The sequence below is a fragment of the Aythya ferina genome (genome assembly GCF_964211825.1).
Source record: "Aythya ferina genome assembly, chromosome: Z".
In the NCBI taxonomy this organism is placed as follows: Eukaryota; Metazoa; Chordata; class Aves; order Anseriformes; family Anatidae; genus Aythya; species Aythya ferina.
Genome location: NC_140299.1, coordinates 12,331,578 through 12,345,072, shown reverse-complemented (window position 1 = coordinate 12,345,072; position 13,495 = coordinate 12,331,578). Strand labels below are relative to the sequence as shown.

The window sequence follows — 13,495 nt, the reverse complement described above, 5'->3', positions numbered from 1 at the left end:
CCCTCAAAAATAGTGTTACTTTGTAAGTATATATTTAGGTTACTAATTGTGCATGGGTTATGTACTTCTCTTACCTCCTGTGCTTCATGTGCTATTAACTGTTCCACCAGCATTTTTCGTCGTCTTTTTTCTCGTTGTTCTCTAGCAAATGTATCTTCCTCCAAACGTTTTTGAATTTTTCTTATATATTCATCATCTGAATAAACATTTAATAGTTCAGGTGCTGTTTGTGCTGTGGTTTCTGGGGTTGGTACTTGCAACTTCTGTGTTTGCAACGATTCTTGTATATCACTGATTAAAAAGATCAAAATATAAAAAGTTTATCGACTTTACGGGACTTACGTTTTTTAGAGGTGTTTTCATATAGATCCCTGTGAAGTTGTATGCAAGTCTGACAAGTGCACAGAATTATCTTGGACAGCAATGTTCATGAGCATTGTGGCTACTTCTTGACACCCTTATACCCCACAATCACCACTGAGTCCAGAGAGCTCCAGACTTTACATAAGCCAACTGCCAAATAGCTCATTTGCCAATATTTAATACAGAAACCTTTCTGCAGAAAGAATTCTGCAGAAACAATAAATTAGGATTGCAGAATATTAAACTTAGTTTACTCTTTATATATAACCAGTCTGAGCACAATTTTGCAGTTATTAATCAGATGTTGCTTTCACACAGAAGTATCCAGAGCAGCATGCATGACTGCCACCTCTTCTATATTTTGTATACATATCATTAAAGGTGACAGAATGCCTATCGCTTATTCACAAATTAACCAACATCTCCCTCTATGTGAATTGCCTATAAAGCATAATTAAGGAGAAAGGTTACTTTTCTTTGAAATGTGGTACCATGTATATACATCCACCACCTCTCTCTTCTTTCTGCAAGTCTAACCAACAATACAGACTCAATGACTGAAATAAACATAGAAAAAGAGATACACTTTGTGCCCTCTGTGCTGCATATATTGCAAAAAGGAGAGAGGGAAGTTTGAGCCATCCCTAACACAATTATATAAAAACTAGGTAAAAACGCTAACAGCTGGAGCTGGAATACTTGTAATGCTAACAGACATATAGACAATCACTCTAAGGAGAATCACAGTTTAAACTAAGCAAGACATTACATTTCCTTCAAATAGCTGTCTCCACAGATAGTAGGCACCTAAGGTGCCTAAGGTACTGTCTAAGCTTAACAATCTAATATCCAGATATTACCTATCAGAGACTTGGCTGTGTACTGCAGAGAGCCTTCCTGCAATAGACTTCTCAAACTTGTTAATCTCCTTGTAAGTGTCCTAAAGAAATAACATAAAATTTAATGTTTTTATCTTCACAAAGTGTCGTAAGGAAGCTTCAACTATTTTTTCACAGAGTAAATACTAGGGAATGATTTATGCTTCATGTTAGTACCACAAAAAAGTTTACACTGAAAATACATTGAGCGTCAACTACATCAAGATGAAAGGCAAGACGATTTCCTTCTTCTTTTCATTTCTATTTACTTCTTCCCTTTTTCTTATCTACACCGATGTTCACCAGATAAAATCCTAAATTTTTGCAGCTTTCCATCCTGCAAGATACAGTTTGCATAGGACTCTACTAGCTCGTATAATTCCCACTATTCAGGGATTTTGCAATAAGGTATTGTGGTCTATGTTCTGCTTTTACTAGCTTAAATTTATCCCTAATATTTATTCAAGCAACTCTGTTTGGATACTCTACATTTAAAAGTATCTATCTATCTATTTATTTATGCAATAAGAACTTTCTCTTCCTTCAAAACAATTTTTCCTGTGTAACAAATGTTGAATCACACATATTTTGCCCAGTTCACATTGAGTCTTCTATATAATTTCACAAGTTGTATCATCAGCTTTAGATGGCACAAGTACAGTATTCCTAAGTGTAAATGCTTCCAGAAAATAATGTTTTCCCAGTTCATATAATTGCCATTAATGAAATATAGATGATAGTTACCTCTGCTTCTCTTTTCTTCTTTAGCAATTTTTGGGCTTCAATAGCTTTTATTGTGTGGTTTGGTCGTGGCTTTGGAACCTGTATAATGGCTGCTTGAATCCTGGCCATTATTTCATTTTGTCTCCTTCTTCCCATGCGATGCTGAATATTTAACATAATGTGTTCAGATACTTGAGTTGAAACAAAATATACTATGTAGACCTAATACACGATATATTTACCCATGAAGGAAATGTGATTAACCCATAAGGAAAAAAATATCTTTTAGGAAGAAAAATAAAAATAATAATAATAAAAAAAGAGTGACAGAGAGAATAGCAAATGATTATTAAAAAAAAAAAAAAAAAAGATTCATTAAAATACCATGAAAGTTGTGGATGAACACCTCCCTGGAGGTGTTCAAGATCAGGTTGGACAAAGCCCTAGGCAACCTGATCTAGTGGGTGGCATCCCTGCTTATGGCAAGGTTGGAACTAGATGATCTTTAAGATCCCTTCCAACCTTTCTATGTTTCTATGATGAAACAGATGCATTTTAAATTAAAGCATCACTCCACATACAGAGTCATTTGACAGCTTTTCAATATGCTAGTACATATTCTCAATAGTTGAGAATGAAAAAATATTTTAAGTACCAGTATCAGAAAATCAGATCCATGCAGTTGGACTGGAAGATCTTTGAAGGTCCCTTCCAACCGAACTTACCTATCCTATCCTATCCTATCCTATCCTATCCTATCCTATCCTATCCTATCCTATCCTATCCTATCCTATCCTATCCTATCCCATCCCATCCCATCCCATCCCATCCCATCCCATCCCATCCCAGCTATGCCTGCATTAACAAGGGATGAGGTGCAATAGAAGCATGTCTGTAAAAAACAAAACAAAACAAACAAAAAAAAAACAGTTTGTACTCAATGCCTGAGAGGCATTTAAAGGGTTGTATTAAATGTTAGCTCTAGTCTAGCACCTGTTTCTAGTTAGAATTCAGAACAGAAACTGAAAAACACACATACTGTGAGGCAATGCTACCACTCAATACTGAGTCTCAGATGATTAAGCATTAGCAAAAATTAAATTGACACCATTAAAGTGCACTACAGATACATGCAGTTAAAAGAAGAGTTGTGTGGGAAAAAAACATTTTTCTACAAAGATTCAAAGAAATCTAAAAAATAAATATGTATAAAATCAAATAGAATTTTAAAAAATTCTTTAAAAAAAAAGTCTTGAAAATCTTTGGGATATTGTTCATATTTTCTTTTGTAGATACTTGAAGAGTCACTTAGTCATTTATTTCCATTCTTGTTCTTGCAGTGGCAACAGAAGAACTACATGTAAATAACCACTGAAAGACGCTTTTAATTAGCAGCTCCACAGAAAGGGATCTAAGGGTTTTGGTCAACAGAAAGTTGAAAGTGAGTCAACAGTGAACCCTGACAGCCAAAAGGGCCAAGTGTACACTGGGATGCATCAGGTATTGCACTGTGCTGCTGCAGCCTCACCTCAGGTACTACCTACAGCTTTGAGTGACACAATATAAGAAGGACATAAAACAAATTTTGAGTGTTCAAAGGAGAACTACAGAGATGGTGAAGGGTGTGGAGGGGAAGACATGTGAAGAGCAGCTGAGGTCCCTTGCCAGAGGACCAAGGAGAGCAGGCTGAGGGGAGGCTTCATGGCGGCCTGCAGCTCCCTCGCGAAGGGAGCGGAGGGGCAGGTGCTGAGCTCCGCTTTCTGGGGACAGTGACAGGACCCGAGGGAACGGCATGGAGCTGGGACAGGGGATGTTCAAACTGATTATTAGGAAAAGGTTCTTGACTGAGAGAGTGGCTGGGCACTGGGACAGGCTCCTCAGGGCAGTGGTCACAGCCCAAAGCCTACCAGAGTTCCAGAAGTGTTTGGACAACGCTCTCAGACAAATGGGTTGATTTTTGGGTGGTTCTATGTGGAGCCAGGAGTTGGACTCAATGACCCATGTACATCCCTTCCAACACGGGACATTCTTTTGTTCTTTGATTCTAGCCATACAAAACTCATCTCCAATTAGTCAATTTCTAATTCATCGTGGCTTAATATTCCTTGACTAGGAATTCCTTGACTGCCAATTCTTCTATATAAACTACAGCCTGTACTTTGGAAGAGTGTTCCCATATGCTGAAAAAAAATAGTTCATCTTTTTGATTTAATGAAAACATCTACACAGAGCTAAAAGATGCACTGAGGCCATATCCACTATACATGTAGGTCCGCTTCCTTATATCTTTATCCTGCTTCTGAACAATGCTCCAACTTTTTCTTTAAAATGAAAACTTTCACAAACCTCCTTTATAAGAACACTTTAAATACTTAGAGTTGTGAAATTGACACTTTATCTTCAAATTTCTTAAGATTTTTCTTGCATAAAAACATGCAAATACAAGTACTCTTAACATGATATCATTTTGAAATATTAATGTTTTTTAATGGTCTTACAAGACTGTATTGGCTTTGTATCTCCACCTCAATGCTTTCTAAGAGCGCCCTCTTTCTTTGCTTTTCTGTAAACATGATGGGGCAGCAAAACTATGTATGTGATCTTAAGAAAATACTTCTTCAGAAGTCTCTATTAAATGTAATTAGTCACCTTTTCAATGTCTTGGGCTCTTTGTTCCTCTCGAAGCTTCTGAACTTTCTGTTGTTCTGAAATATGTATACGAGCTATTTTATCTTCCATTGCTTTAGACTTCATTTCAAAATGCTCTGAAACCTGCTGTAGCTGCAAATCTGCCTGACGTGGTGTTAAAGATTTCAAACGCTGAAATTACATTTCAAGATAGTCAAGTCAGAAACAGTAAGAGAAATTGTACTTAAATGTGACAATTTTACGATAGTTATTTAAAACTATGTTTTCTGGTGTTAATATCCACAGAACAGTATCTAAACATGGTGGAGTTGTGTTTTTTTTTGTTTGTTTGTTTGTTTGTTTTAAATAAAGGACCAGCTCTATTGAAAAGAACTTGCAGAATTGAACTTGAACAATGCCAAATGGAAATCTAAGACATTCAACTTAAACATAAGAAATTTTTTTTTTCATGGAAATGTTGCTCAATAATTTGCCCAGATATTTTATGAAGTCTCCATCTTTGAAGACATTCAAGAACCAACTGGACAAGGTCCTGAGCACCCTGACACAGTTAACTCTGGTTAGAAGAGTAGGGTGGCTGGATTATGTGACCTTCAGAGCTCCCTTCCAACCTTAACGATTTTATGATGAATGTATCTATTCACAGGAGCAATCTCAGTTGCTTTATCTTCTTTAAGCTATTCATATATGTGAAGGGATGTCGTGGCTGTTTGGTGCTATCTCTACATTTGTTGGTACACTTTATGTTTTGTTAGGATGTGTGCTAGAAAAAATGTGAAGTTTCACCGAGCTGAATTTGATTCGTGATGAATAGCTTCTTAAAGATTGCTCATCCTGGTAACAAATTACGGTCTGCACATGCTGAACATTACTGTTGAAGATGAGAAGAATGTCCTTAACAGAACGTACTACACAAATAATGCCTTCCTCTTAGATACTCTCTTTGCCTTTTTATTTTCTCTTTGCATTATTCAGCATACGGTTACTTGGCCAGCTGGAGTCTAGTATAAATATATGGGGAGACATGTAACAGAAGGAATCAAATCACCATGGACAACCAACACAAACTAATTTCCCCTTCAGGAAACATTTATACCTAATTTCATACCTCGACTCCAAAGCTGTCTGCAATCTGTACTGATCAAATAAGTATGACAGCAGCCACTGAACAACTTCTAGTCTTTGTTGTTATACATATTTTAAGGTGGGAGAGCAGGTAAAATGGAATAAGCCAAAACAAAGGAACACAAAACAAAAGAACGAAAAGGAACACAGATGGTCATTATCCTCATGAATCACAGATTAACCAGGCAATCCCAGTGTCTATGTATAGGACATGGCAAAGGATTTCATCTTTTCCATAGAAGCATACTGGTTTTGAACAAGAAATCTAAAAAGCAGGGAGGGGAAGCATGAAATATGCTTGAGAGATACATGTAAATAAGCTACCTTATTTTCCTATACATTTATACAAAATTGGTATAGTTAGCTACCTCTTGATACAAAACACTTCCGATAGACTTGAGCTTTGCAGGTGCTGTAGGTCTCATTGCTTCCATGGCTACTGCAGTGAGCTTTGTTTTTCTCTTTTTTTCTAAAGCAATGTACAATTCATACAAAAGCTTTGTTGCAGCCCCATGCTGCCCTGTCATGATGTCTTGGGCCACATTCTCATTAAACTGTACACCAAGGAGGTGAAGCGTGGGTTCCAGGAGAGAAAAATTGTTAAGTTTTGCACTTGCAACCCTATGTGATTAAAAACAAAGAAAAAAACAAAACATAAATGTACTTTCAATTCCAACTTGCTGCAATAAGCATCGTCATCACATTTATCTCATATCAAGATAGGAGGGGGAAAAAAAACACAGTGTACTTTCTTAGAGTGATGTGATACACACTTTGTTTTCAATTTTATCCTGTAGTACATGCTAATAGATTGGCCTACTAGGAATAACTTTGGGGGAAAAATAGAAGACACATTGGGTTATATAAATATTGATACATGCACACAAGAAGTACAACTGACAGCAAAAGCTTACTCCAAATTGCAGCTAAAAGTATACCATCCACAAAAGGTAAAAGGAACTAGAATGAAGTTTATTAAACTGTATCAATCCATGTGAGCTCTAACCAGCCAAAATACAGGAAATTAAAAACAAAACAAACAAACGAACAAAAAAAAAAACCTATGTAATCTATTAACCCTCACACCTTGTCACTTTTTTTCCGCAATAAAAAGAAATAGACACATGGCTTGGTGTAGTGTTGAAAAATAAAGACTGTGGTCCCAGTAAGCAAAATTTACATTCAAAAAAGAAATGGTGGATTCCAGATAAATTATTTTTCTTGATGTATAGATTCTCCTGTGGAAACACTTGAGATCAGTAGATAGGCCAAAAAGAAGAAAAAGAAATTATCAATATCTCACAATTAACATGCTATCAGATTTCGTTCAGCGAATCCTTAACTACTGGCTGAGTCAGAACATTTCTATGCTGCTCTATCACTTAACTTCGTAATAGTTCATTTACATGAACCAAAAAGGTTTTGAGGTCAGTAGAGCAACACCATAATTCTACAAAAATGTTGAATTTTAACTTGAAGACCTCCTGGTCTCTCAGAATTCACAATACTCCTAAATGAAACAGTCCTGGAGTTAATCAATCTCACTATAACAATCCATGCCTTATTTCTTATACAATTATACATAAATTTAGCTTACAGCTATTGAAAATCTTTCTGCAATTGATTCAAGATTAAGGTGACACCCACTGTCAGAAATCTTGGATGCATTGAAAAACTGTGGTGACATGACCTCTTAATTTTTTATTGCGTAAACAGATCAGATGGAAATTCTTAAACATGCTTGATAATACAAAGATGTTCTAAACCTTATCTCAAGATCATTTTCAGAGATAAGACAAAACTATAGTATTTAATTTTTCAAATACGGACAGACTAACTAGAAGATGTTTTCCAGCAGTGTTTCTTTCAAAAAGGTAGTACCACTTTCTCAATTATTATTCTCTTCCTCTTATGACTATATATATGCCTATGTTCTATATAAAGAACTGCACAACACAAGCAGCTAATATAGTTAAGCAATAACTAATTAGTTATAACTAATAACTAATATAGTTAAGCTTGAGAAGGTCATCAAAATGACCACCCATTCTTTTCAGTTATTACTCTCTAGATTACAGTTGCCCATACTTCCTCCACTGCCACACCAGTAGTTACGATCTTCCCTTGGTCTGTACTAAAACATATTAGAGTGATGACAGTTTACCAAATGACCCTTGAATTATATAGTACTCTCAAAAATTAAAAGTATTACTTTATAGATAACTAGTAAGATTTGTCAAGCATGGGTTCTTCCAAGATTCCAGGACTATATAATGACTATTACACAGAAATAATTGCCTTTAATGTGCAGGAGGAGTATCTTGGAACTGAGGAAATATTGTATCAGTTCAGTTATTGTATTATTGTATCAGTTAATAGCTGTTAAAGGATCTATGTCACTAGCAAATGTAAAAGGAAGAGAAGGCAGAAAGTATCAAAATATCCTGATGAGGTCATGGAATATCATGGTAAAGAATACAACCTTCCTTCCTCTCATGTTGGTTATTTCAGGACCTTAATAATTGTTATGGCATTTTCCTTGACCTCCTCCAATATATCCAGGTCATTCTTGTACTTGGGAACCCCAAACTGGACACAGCATTTCGGATAAGGTCTCACCAGGGCTGAGTAGAGCCTCCTTCACAGAAGAAGGGAATGGTTGAGGTTGGAAGAGACCTCCAGAGATCTAGTCCAACCCCTCTGCAGGATCACCTAGAGAATGTTACACAGGATCATATCCAGGCATGTTTTGAATATCTCCAAAGGAGACTCCACAACATCTCTTGGCAGTATGCTCTAGTGTTCTGTCACCCTCACAGTAAAGAAGTTCTTCCTCATATGGCAATCTTTGTCTTCAAACTGATGGCAAAATTCTTCTTGACATAATCCAGGATGCTAAATAGCCTTCTTCGCAGTAAGTGTACATGGCTGACTCACAGTCAGCTTGTTGCCCTCCAAGGCCTCTTTTCTGCACGACTGGTTTCAAGACAGTTGGCCACCAGTTTAAACTGATGCATGGAACTTTCCTTCCCAGATACAGCACTTTGCATTTCCCTTTGCTGAACTTCATGAGAGTGTTGACAGCCCTTTTCTCCAGCCCATCAAGGTCCCTCTGAATGGCAACCACAACCATCTGCTCTATCAAACACTCCTTCCAGTTTTGTGGTCTGCAGACTGACTGAGGTTACACTCTATCTCATCATGCAAGTTGATAATAAAGATGTTAAACAGTTTTGGTCTCAGAATTGACCCCTGGGTACATTACTAATCACTACTTCTCAGCTGCACTTTGTGGTTCTGGTAACAACCTGGAAGTTCAGCCAGTTTTCAGTCCACCTCACTGGCCACTTCCCTAGTCCATACTTCATTCGTTTCACCTCCCTCGACCACAACTCATCTGTTTCATCATAGAATCATAGAATGGCATGAGTTGGAAGGGGTCCAAGGGACATTAAAGACCATCTAGTTCCAACCCCACTGCCATAGGCAGGGATGCCACCCACTAGATCAGGTTGCCCAGGGCCCAATCCAACCTGGTCTGGAACACCTCCAGGGATGAGGCAGCCACAGCTTCTCTGGGCAGCCTGTGCCAGTGCCTCACCACACTTCTACAGTGAAGAATTTCCTCCTAACATCTAATCTAAATCTCCCCTCCTTCAGATTAAAACCATTCCACCTTGTCCTGTCATTATCTACCCAAGTAAAAATTCACACTCCATCTTTTTATAAGCACCATTTAAGTACTGAAAAGCTGCAACGAGGTCTCCCCAGAGCTTTCTCTTCTCCAGGCTGAACACACCCAGCTCTCTCAGCCCTTCTTCACCGGAGAGCAGCTCCAGCCATCTAATCGTTTTCATGGCCCTCCTCTGGACCTGCTCTAACAGCCCCATGTCCCTCTTGTGCTGGGGACCCCAGCCCTGGATGCCCCCAGGTGGGGCCTCACCAGGGCAGAGCAGAGGGGCACAATCCCCTCCCTCCACCTGCTGCCCACCCCTCTGTTGCTGCAGCCCAGGACGCAGTTGGCCTTCTGGGCTGCAGGCACACACTGCTGGCTCGTGTCGAGCTTTTTGTCCACAAGAGCCCCCAAGAGCAGCAGGGCTGCTCTCACTGAGTTTTTCTCCCGATCAGTTTTTCTCTGTCCTCATGTCTGTGCTTGCCCCAACCCAGGTGCAGCACCTCATTCTTTGACTTGAACCTCATTAGTTTTACATGTGCCCACTTCTCAAGTTTGTCCAGGTCCCTTTGGATGGCACCCTTCCTTCTGTTGCACTGACTGTACATCTAAGTTTGGTGTCATCCGCAAGCTTGCTGAGGGTGCACTCAATCCCACCGTCTATGTTGTTGATAAAGATATTAAACAGCATCGGTCCCAAGACAAGATAAAAGATAAAGATAATTTTATCTTTAATATCTGTTAAAGATACTAAACTGCACCCATCTTGGTGTCCCTGAGGGACACCACTCATCACTGGCCTCTGCCTGGACATAGAGACATTGACCACCACTCTCTGTGTGTGGCCATCAAGCCAATTCCTTATCCACAGAATGGTTTACCCTTCAAATCCATCTCTCTTCAATTTGGAGATCAGGATGTCATGTTGGGCCATGTTAAAGGCCTTAAAGAAGTCTAGGTAGATGACATCAAACAATTGATGCAGTCACCCTGCCATAGAAGGCCACCAGATTGGTCAGGAATGACTTGCCCTTGGTGAAGCCATGCTGGCTGTCTCGGATCACCTCCTTGTCCTGCATGTGCCTTGACACTGCACCAGTGACTTCACCTGACTGCCAGGACTTTTCAAATATGATGGAGAGAGGCTTGGCAACTCCATCAGCCAGTGCCCTCAGAACCCTGAGATGCTTCTCAGCAGGGCCCATAGACTCGTACCTGTTCAGTTTCATCAGGTCATCTCAAACCTGCTCTTCACTTAAGCTGGGAAGGACTTTGCTCCCCCACCCTCACATACAGGTTCAGGGGAATGAGAGACATGGGAAGCCTGACTGGCTGTGAAGACTGAGGTAAAGAAGTTGAGCACCTCAGCCTTCTCCAGGTCTGTCATTACCAATTCTTCCTTCTCATCCCTCAGAGGGGACACACTCTCCTTAGCCTTTCTTTTCTGGCCCATGTACCTACAGAATCCCTTCTTGTTGTTCTTTGCATCCCTTGCCAAGCTCAGTTCCATCTGTGCCTTGGCTTTCCTGATCCCACCCCTGCACACCCAGACAGCAACCCTGTACTCTTCCCATGCTTCATGTCTCTGCTTCCACTGCCTGTGCATTTCTTTCTTGCACCTCAGCCTGACCAGCAAGTCCTTGCTCAGCCATTCCATCCTGCCTTCCCTGCTTGCTTTCCTACATGGGGAATAGAGAGTTCTTGTGCTGTAAGGAAAACATCCTTAAAGAGTGGCTAGCTCCATTCTGCTTCTTTGTCCCAAGGAGCAGTGTCCCAAGTGATCCCATCCACTAGGTATTTACATGGCTGGAATTCTGTTCTTTGGAAGTTCAGGGTACTGACTTTGCTCTTTGACAGGCCCATATTCCTCACGATCAATAACTCAAAATTCAAACTTTGTTGGAGGATGTCAAAAGTCAAAATAAGCAGCACATATTGATCTTCCCTCTTCCACTGAGCCCATCACCTCATTGCAGAAGGCTGTTATCAGGTTAGTTATGCATGATTTCCCCTTCATAAAGCCACAGTGATAACTCCCAGTCATCTTCTTGTCCTTAATATGCTTGGAAAATGTTCCCATACTCATTAGTTCCATCAGTTTTCTTGTTCTTGACCAATTCCTCCTTGCTTTCCTTGAAGAGAGGAGTGACATTTCCAGTCCTAAGAAATCTCCCCCAGTCACCATCACCTTTCAAAGACAATTGAGAGTGACCTAGCAGTGACAGCAGCCAGGTCCCTCAGCATTTGTGGGTGCATCCCACAGACTTGTGTATTTATACCATTTTTAATGTTCCTTAAGCTAATCCTCTTCCACCAGAAGTCTTCCTGCTAGTCTTAAGGGACTGGGATTCCTGAAGGCAAGTTTTACCAGCAGAGACAGAGAGAGAAGACATTAAGTACCTCAAACTTTTTTCTTTTTTTTTTTTTCCCACTAGATCCTGTGCCCCATTCAGCAGTAATGTTTTCCCTAGTCTTCATTTTGCTGTGGAAATACCTGTAAAAATCCTTTTGTTTGCCCTTCATGCCCCTCACCAGTTTTAACTCCAGATGGGATTTGGCTTCCCTAAAGCCTCCCATGCACACTCAGAGACTGTTTGTCAAGTCCTTGTCCACCCAACACTGCTTCCACATCTTGTACATGTATGCTTTCTTTTTGTGGTTCAGTTTAGTCAAGAGATCCTTGTTCATCCATTCATGCCTCCTGCTGCCTTCATTGATTTTCTTCACAGTGAGATGGACTATTCTCATACTTGAAGGTGGTGACCTTTGAATAAAAATTCAGCCACTTGTCCTGGACACTTCTACTCTCCAGGACTGATTTGTATAGGATTCTTCCAAGCATGTCCCTTAACAGCTTCTCTCCTGAAACCTATAGTTGTGATACTGTTTTCAGCTTGTTCCCTCCTCTCAGAATCCTGAGGTCACCATCTCACGGTCACTGCAGTCAGTGCTGCCCCTGACCTCCCTTGTTTGTACGTATTAGGTCTAGCAGAACATGTCCCTTCTTCAGCCCCTCAACCACCTGTCTCAGAAAGTTATCATCAATGCACTCCAGTATCCTAATGGATTGCTTGTGTCTGTCCTTTCCAGCAGATATCAACTTGTTTCTCCAGATCACACCCTATTGTGCATCACCACATCTGCTGAGAATGCATTCACTGTCTCAGCAGAGTTTCTAACCTCTCCTTGCATCTGTTGAAAGGGTGACTTCCCTAATGAGAAGTCATCTGGGAACAAAAGCTCGGAGTATCCTTTTACCTTATAGTTGTACCCTATCTACCCTACAGCTTGGTAGTTGATAGAGCTTTTTAGATGTTGCTAGTGCTTGTAGAAGTAAAAGCCTCCTTAAGCTATCAGTGGGTACCCTAATGTTCTTCCAAGAGCCCCCAGGAGTGCTTCAGTATTCTGAAATGTTCCCAAATGATCTAGAATTTTGAGAAAGAGAAACCAGAAACTGCTGTCTGCCTATTAGCTGCACTCAAGCTTCTCTCCTACAAGTTGGTAGGACTTGAATAGGAAAAAAACTTGAGTATCCCAGTCTTCATTCAACTTATGGGGACAATGTCAGAATCTCCAGCATTAAAGACATTCTGAAGGACTTCTATGATTCTATGACTTCTAGAACCTTTGATCTAACCTGTTGCTACCATAGTTACAATCAAAATGTGTAATGTTTGTAAAGTAGTATGATCAACTTTGGAAACAGGAAGCTTGGCTGCGCATCAAATAGAAGTAGTTTTTGACTTACACTGATAGTTGCATTAAATTTTGGTAAATTCCACATCTTCTCCCCTCTGCACTAGCAAATTCCAACTGAAAAATAAATATTTTGTCTGATTCCTGCAACAGACTTGTTATCCGTATGTACTGACCTGCTCTGTGAAAATTTATTAAAGTCATCCTGAAGGCCATATTTGTGTAGAAGTTCTCCAAAGAGGTAGCCATTAGAAAATTCTTCAGCAAACGATCCTGGAACTAAGTTGTTTATTTTTCCCAGAAAGAATAACATAATTAAAATAATTCATACTTTAATTTTAATATTACTCACTATTGTTTTTATGACAAAATCAAGTACAAGCCTTAT

General features: G+C 39.6%; 1 protein-coding gene across 2 annotated transcripts in view; it reads right to left on the bottom strand.

Moving 5' to 3' along the window:
- Window positions 1-13,495, bottom strand: part of SPEF2 (sperm flagellar 2) — a gene marked incomplete at its 5' end in the record, with an annotated part of 66,427 nt that overhangs the window by 52,231 nt on the left and 701 nt on the right. Inside the window, 6 exons of one of the 2 annotated variants that reach the window (XM_084504685.1) lie at window positions 75-291; window positions 1,224-1,303; window positions 1,986-2,126; window positions 4,614-4,784; window positions 6,107-6,359; window positions 13,284-13,386. In XM_084504685.1, the coding sequence (XP_084360811.1) occupies window positions 75-291; window positions 1,224-1,303; window positions 1,986-2,126; window positions 4,614-4,784; window positions 6,107-6,359; window positions 13,284-13,386 (965 nt within the window). Of the gene's footprint in view, window positions 1-74; window positions 292-1,223; window positions 1,304-1,985; window positions 2,127-4,613; window positions 4,785-6,106; window positions 6,360-13,283; window positions 13,387-13,495 lie in introns of those variants that run through there. The other variant, XM_084504686.1, reaches the window with a different exon arrangement.